General features: G+C 41.9%; 1 protein-coding gene across 1 annotated transcript; it reads right to left on the bottom strand.

The window, feature by feature from the left end:
* Positions 1 to 2,718: 2,718 nt before the first annotated feature.
* LOC121389181 lies at positions 2,719 to 4,111 on the bottom strand. Its single transcript, XM_041520786.1, has 2 exons — positions 3,965 to 4,111; positions 2,719 to 3,705 (listed from the first exon to the last, which is right to left on the bottom strand). Exons 1-2 carry the CDS (start codon positions 4,109 to 4,111, stop codon positions 2,719 to 2,721), a joined length of 1,134 nt encoding a protein of 377 aa, XP_041376720.1.
* Positions 4,112 to 7,153: the final 3,042 nt, after the last annotated feature.

Genomic DNA, 7,153 nt, shown 5'->3' with positions numbered 1-7,153 from the left:
GGGAATCCGAAAAAGATTCGTCGGAAGGAATTTCTTCTATGATTGACAAACAGGGTTTAGTTAATATGTCAGCCATTATATTCCTAACAGGAGTCCGGAATAGGGGGGGGGGGGGGTATGGGGGTTTGCGAGCCGTCCGTTAGGGGGGTAGAAGCATCACAAGGTTGTTTTTTTCCTGTTTGGGGGGTACCAAAATCATGGTCCCAAGCAAGTTGTTCATCTGAAAGTTTATTGGGGGTTGTGTTGTTATTTAAAACTAAATCTAGTTTATCCGTGGGTATATTGTTAAGATCATTCGAATCTTTTATCTCGGATGTATCGAGTACTGACTCCAACATGGCGGCTGTCATGTCGGCTGTCATGTCGGCTGTCATGGCGGATAGAGGTCAAGTTGTTGTTTATTGTTAATTAACTTTTTTGATTTTACAGGATCTTCCAAGTAGAAATTATTTATTAAAATATTGTAATAGTACAATATAACAATTAATACTGTCTTGGATAGTAGCTGGCACTACTATAAAACAATAATTAGGAGTTAATAGACTAATTTACAATTACAATAAGCTACTCAAAATAAACAAAAGGCGGCCATTAGTATCTTAATGCAAGGACGGTCAGAGGACGTAATCGTAAGCAATAAAAATGAAAAATCTCAATCCCTGAACGGAGCCTGCAAAGAAATACAATGGGAAATACAGTGGCTAGTGACTTACTCTTGTCCAATAGTGGTATACTAATATATATATTATAGAGAGCTCAAGGCTTTAATAAAATGGATAAATATCTGGAAGAACCTCTCCCGTTGAAGACAAAAACCGAATGCGGTTCTTTACACTGTTTTTGTTTAAACCTTGAATTTTTATATTGATGTTGATCATCACTTTATTTATTTGCATTACCATAGTTTGACACCCAATAGCCGATGTATTTTTCGTGCTGGGGTGTCGTTAAACATTCATTCATTCATTCATTGTTGTTTTTGTCGAAAGTAAAGTCTGCCCATACAAGCTTGTGATCAGTGTAAAAACACTGAGTCACACCAGCTTCTTTCAGGCCAGAAATAAACTGCCCTGAGATTAAAATGCGGTCGATGCGCGAGTGTGTTTTGTGTGCTTTACTGTGGTATGTATAAGAGGTTCTGTCAGGGTATAAATATCTGTATGCATCTGGCCTCAGATTACAGTTATCTTCCCATTTGGTTGTCCAAAATCCAGAAGTTTGACCGCGCAAGTAGTCTGCTGTTTGACTGTGATTATTTCTTTGAGAATGGCCAATACAGCACAAATTGAAGTTTAGAGTAAAATTCGGTGTCCGTAAAATTCTGTGATATTTGTATTTGTACTTTTGCACAGTTCTTTACACTGTTTTTGTTTAAACCTTGAATTTTTATATTGATGTTGTCATCACTTTATTTATTTGCATTACCATAGTTTGACACCCAATAGCCGATGTATTTTTCGTGCTGGGGTGTCGTTAAACATTCATTCATTCATTCATTCATTTATTTCATGGCAGACAGCTATGAAGTGGCAACTGTTTGACTGAAGTGACAGGGGATAGCATGTAGTTTGTAAACATGTGTAACTTGTTGACATTGAAGACTTGTTTGTGGTAATTCCGGCCCATGCAAAAGTAGTGCTTTTTGTGTAAAATGGGTGTACTCCGGCCTGGTTTAGAGGGTGTGTCTGTTTAAACTAATATGCTGGGAGAAAGAGCTGGACAACAGGGGTTGTCCTTTTCAGGGTATGTGTCCCCCATGCAGGCAAAGGTACATACAAAACTTCACGGGCCTTCTGATATTAATAAAACTGTTATAGCCACTAAGGCTATATAGAAACATATAGCGAAATTAATTGTGGTCTGAGGCCATCTTGTAGTGCTTGTTCGTCTATTATTTTGTTTAATTCGTTAACCCCTACAGTGCCCCTAAGCTCCTGCTTCTTGGAGCCTGTGTTACATTGTCCACACAGTTGAAGTCGCCGCAAAGAATGCGGTTTGTCACGGTTCGTTTGTCATTCGTCGTAATAAAGTAATTTACACAGCTTGCAATGAACTCAGCCCTTTGGCATGGGTTCACTGGACAATACAGATTAACTATGTTAAATACCTGGCTTTTAAATTGGCAAAGTAAACTTATAACTCGCCCTTCTGTATCTTTAAGAGTGTTAATTACTTTTATTTCTAACCCTTTTCTAAATAAAATAGCTACTCCCCATTTTCGGCCTACATTACATCAGGTAAACGGACAAAACCCCACCCGGAAAAAAACCCACTGGATAAAACCCCACTGGAAAAAAACCCACTCGGACATAACCCCACACAGAAAAAAAACCACTCGGACATAACCCCACTCATATATCTCAATATATAACAAAATCGTATATACAGTATTTATTTTTTATTGAAACAAGTGTAATCTAGCCTACTTCCACCTCACACAGTGGCCGATGCCTTTCAGAACTTCCGAAATGGACTTGATGTCATCCCGTCTGTCAGTGCAGAGGTTATGGAGCTTCGTCTGCAGCTTCTTTATGTGGTGTCGTACCCGTTTTGCAGGTCGTTCACCACGCTCATCCATAAGTCGTGCAGTAGCAGCCTGGGTTTGATCCTTCCGAATGCTGTCTATGGCTCTCCAGATGGTTGGGTGGGCATGTCCAACTAGTTTCGCAAAGGAATTGTTCCACCCCTCACATATGTTATTGGTTCTGGATCCACCTTTCAATGTGATGGTGTGCACATTCCAGATGGATGGCGCATACGAAGAGGAGGTACAGATCCATCTGATCGTTGAGGAGGCTGAATACGGCGATAAGATCCTGACACATAAGTGCTGTCAAAATACACGAGCAAGGGTTCCAGCCCATCAGGGGTGTTGTCACGCAGATAGGTCATCCCCTCTGGTACATCATTAACTGGTAGGAATGCCAGTCCATCAAGCATACCACAGAAAAGCTTAACATCCTTCTCTTCCCGATAGCGTTGAACAAGGCCGAGACTCTGTATTTTCCTCCACGTGCTCTGCGTAAGATGGTAGAAGCATCCATGAACATTGACTTGTGGACCAAAGGTTGTTATTACTGCATTCATCACAGCTTGTTCAAAGTCGAGGGTGACAGTTACAGGATCAGCCTGGAATCCTAGCTCGCTGCAGCGATCCTGAATTGATATGAATAGTTCCTCATATGTGGATTGGTGCTTGTTTGGTAGAAATGCATACACACACGTCACAGCTGACTCACCGAGTGGAACACGAATCACATACAGCTGAGTAAACAACAGTGGAGCAACAGTGAATGTTCCATCCATAAACCATGACTCAGAACTGGCAAGGTGACGTAATCCGTCATCAGTCCCGAACACTAACATACGATCAGAGGAATCCACACCGTTGTCATATATGAGAAATCTGTCTCCATCACTTGAAGTGGTCCATTCATCATCTAGCATGAGATCACGGAGCGAAGTGGGGTTCTTGGGCATATGTTTAGCCCGTTCTCGACGCAGTGCACGTTTGATGTGATCAGGTTTACCGAGTTCTGCGCGTACATCTACAGGTGTGTCACTGATGGAATCGACTAGGAGCTGAGTAAGTGTACCACGTGATGTGCCAGCACGCTCCTTCATGGCTGAACGCAGCTTTGCCACTGCTACAGACTGATCCTGTGGATCATGGCTATGTTGTGTGAAACTAACGATGGTCTTTATCTGGAAAGATACAAAGTCAAATATTCAGGCTTTAATTTAAATCTACCTGGACTTGGGTAATCTCGGCCCGTAACTAATTTTGAATACATTTCAATGCTAAAATAATAATAATAATAATAATAATAATGTTGCATATTAAATTTAAAGAAACAGCATATACATGTGCATACCATAAATATAACATGTATTGGGGAAAAGGTGGTCAAATTAATATCTATCTACCTACACACATACAAGTTAGTTATGATAACATAATTACCTCCAGGTCTGAAGTCACACCGCCTTTACAAGTAAATGCAGCTCTGCTGGAACACTCCCATCGAATATTCTTCCTGGCATACCTCTTAGTATACAAGTAGCCTTCGTGAATTAGCTTGAGACCACCCTTGTTCTTGATAACTTCCATAGTTGTATTTACAGTTCTCAGGAAATGAATACTGACGTAGTATTCTTCAACCTTATAAGGGGTCCATCTGATGTAGAATTTATGACATACCCAATCAACAATGGGAAGCCCTAAATCCATGATTTCCTTGATCTCTTAGAAGAAAACCTGGCCTCCTTAATCTCTTGATCACAAAGTTCAGATAATCCTTTGTCATGGAGATCAATGCAATCAGTGCAACACTTGACTGATCAAAATACAAATGTAAACTTTATTCTTTATCATAATCTATTTTGTGAATTTTATTTATAATTTTATTCTTCCAAAACAGAAATTTCAACTTTATTTCATATTTTTCAGTTTTATGTGTAAAATGGTCACAGTGGGGTTTTGTCCATTTTTCTCATTTATTGATGGGGTTATGTCAGAGTGGGGTTTTTTCCAGTGGGGTTATGTCTGGGTGGGTTTTTTTCCAGTGGGGTTTTATCCTGGATTCATTACATCAATTAATGAAAGATTTCCCTTTAAATTCTTTTAATAAATCTTTGATGTTATCTTTATCATTAAAGTGCGTTTCTTGTAAACAAATTATATCTACTTTTTCTTTATTTAATTGATTAAGAATAAGGGCTCGCTTTGTGTCGCTATTCACAAAGCCGTTTACGTTTAGTGTGCCAGTTTTCAAGTGGGTGCTGATAGCTGCCAACATTTCAACATAATATGATGATAATAGTGATGATAATAAACAGACACATGAAACAACAACACATAGTCAAACATATATACAGTACTTTTACACACAGGTCCTGTCTCGGGGGCCCCAGTACACACCAAGTCAGACACTCGCCCTGGCCTAGCAGGCCGCAGGGTGGGGTGGTGGCCGGGGTCGTCTTCATGGTAACACAGAAAACACACATGAAAGATGAAAACAAAACACACAACACTGGTACAAGCACGGTTAACATGGGTACACTTAGGAACAACACATATCCACACGAAGACACAGAAAAACAAACTTCAACTCCAACGATGAAAACGAACACACGGCACAGTTCACGAATAATCACAGAAACAGAAAAACACACACTAAACAAACACAAAATGAAAACACGTATATTTAGCTCTGGTCGCATAGCGAAAGGGATGTTCGGGGGCTGGTCCATATCGTTACCGTAGGCTAGGTTAAAAGAGCGTTGTTAAAAAATCGGAGTCCTTGGTCAGTCCGGGTCAATTTGGGAAAAGGGGTGGGGTGAAGGCCTCTAAGACCTAGGTCTTGGCGGCTTTCTGTCCCTTGTTCCTGGAGGGGGCTGGGTGGGGAGCGTGTGGCACGCTTTCTCCGGGGTCACGTCTTCCGAGGTGGAAAGCTCCCTTTTTCTCTTCTCCTGTTCCTTTCTTTCTTTCTTCTTTTCTTTCTTTGTTTTAGCTCTCTTCTCCTCCTGTCTTCCTTCGTCCTCTGTTGTCTCGTGTTCTGTTTGTTCAGGGGGTGTTGGGTCAGTGTCTATCACCAGACCAGTGTCCAGCTCTGCTTCGGTGGTGGTGGTTGGGGGGTGGGGTGGGGGTGATAAGTCCCAGGGCTTTGTCAACATCCCCTCCCTCCACTAAGTCCGGGAAAGTCGGCTGTCGGTCTGGGCAGTCCCACTGGTGATGTCCCGGTTTGCCGCACCCGAAGCAGAGTTCGGGCTGGTTCCGGTATCGTACTGTGAACCACTGGTGATTTGTTGTTTGTAGTCTACCTGGTATGTCTATCTTAATGTCTATCTTTAGCGTTCTCTCACCTGTCTTTACTGTAGTGTTTCTCCACGTTGAGTGAGAAGTGTTCACCACAATTGTCCCAAATCTCTGGAGAACGAAGTCCACGTAAACACTGGGAACAGTGAGGGGTAAGCCCCTTACTCTTACCCACGTACCCCCGGGAAAACGCGGGACGACTGGGCACGATCTGCCTCTTACCCCGAGGCCCTGCAGCTCTAGGCGATCCCTTATTTCCTGTGAGTCGAGGTGTAGTTCCCAGGTGTTTCGCCCCTTGGGTACGACGGCTAGTAGGTGGTTTACTATGGACCCCAGGGCCCTGCAAATCTCCTCTCCTGTCAGGGGTGGGGTGAAGCCAGGGGCGTTGAGATAGAGGGGCGTTGAGATAGAGGGGCCTATCGTACTCACCACCTGTTGATGTCCCAGTTGGAGATGTGGCTGCGGGTGTTGGAATATCCTGTTCCTCAGTCATGACGTGGTTGGAATGGGAAAAACAAAAGATACCCAGAAACTATTTTAAATTAGTTTAAAATTTGGAATCAAATCCAAAAAACAGCTCGCTACTGTACCGTACCTCCCGTACCAGGTTTTTTTATTTTTATTATTACTTTTCAAGCAGTCGGGAACAAGTCGGGTGCCCCATTTATTAACGTATGCCTACCTATATACAATTGAACCGGGTCTCCTTGACTGAGTAAAATAGTTATGTACAAATAAATTTTTTGCATTTAACTGGTGTGCATGGATAGTGTTGATAAAAGATATTGATCGTTGTTAAAAAATTTGATTCTACGCGGTTCTGCGGGCCAGGACTCCAATACAACAAGCAAGGAGTTGCAGGCCGTTATCGTTTACTACATGATTTACATATTCCTGACACTGGTTCGTCAGCTTAGAGGAAAGAGAGAGTGTTTATGACTGCCGAATGACAGACAGATAGACGGACAGACAGACAGACGGTTGAAGATAGAAATACATATATGTGTAGTGTTGAACCAATGTTGGAAAACCTAAATGGACAATTGTTTTATAGTTTGTATACAATGTCGAAGGCGTCAGTGCACGAGGCAATGACTCCTTCGACGCACCACTGCTTTAGAAACTTTTCTCTTCTATTCGGCTGTTCAACTGCAGCGAAATACTCGATTTCCACCCTTTTGTTTACCCAGGTTCGAAACAGTGCCATTTCAGTGCATGGCTTATCCCCCCGTAACATTTTCCGAGATGTCCAAATTACTTTTATGACTTTACTCCAGAGAAAAATTCCTAAGTTCAACGCATTATTGCCAACTCTATGAGTTATTCCGAAAATAG

This window comes from Gigantopelta aegis, chromosome 14 (genome assembly GCF_016097555.1).
Source record: "Gigantopelta aegis isolate Gae_Host chromosome 14, Gae_host_genome, whole genome shotgun sequence".
NCBI classification, from domain to species: Eukaryota; Metazoa; Mollusca; class Gastropoda; order Neomphalida; family Peltospiridae; genus Gigantopelta; species Gigantopelta aegis.
This window is presented reverse-complemented; position numbering and strand designations above follow the sequence as displayed.

Coding starts and splice junctions, on each gene's coding strand:
- LOC121389181 (XM_041520786.1), bottom strand. CDS start 4,111: ATGGAAGTTATCAAGAACAAGGGTGGTCTCAAGCTAATTCACGAAGGC. Junction 3,706..3,964: donor GTGTGACTTCAGACCTGGAG/GTAATTATGTTA, acceptor GTATCTTTCCAG/ATAAAGACCATCGTTAGTTT.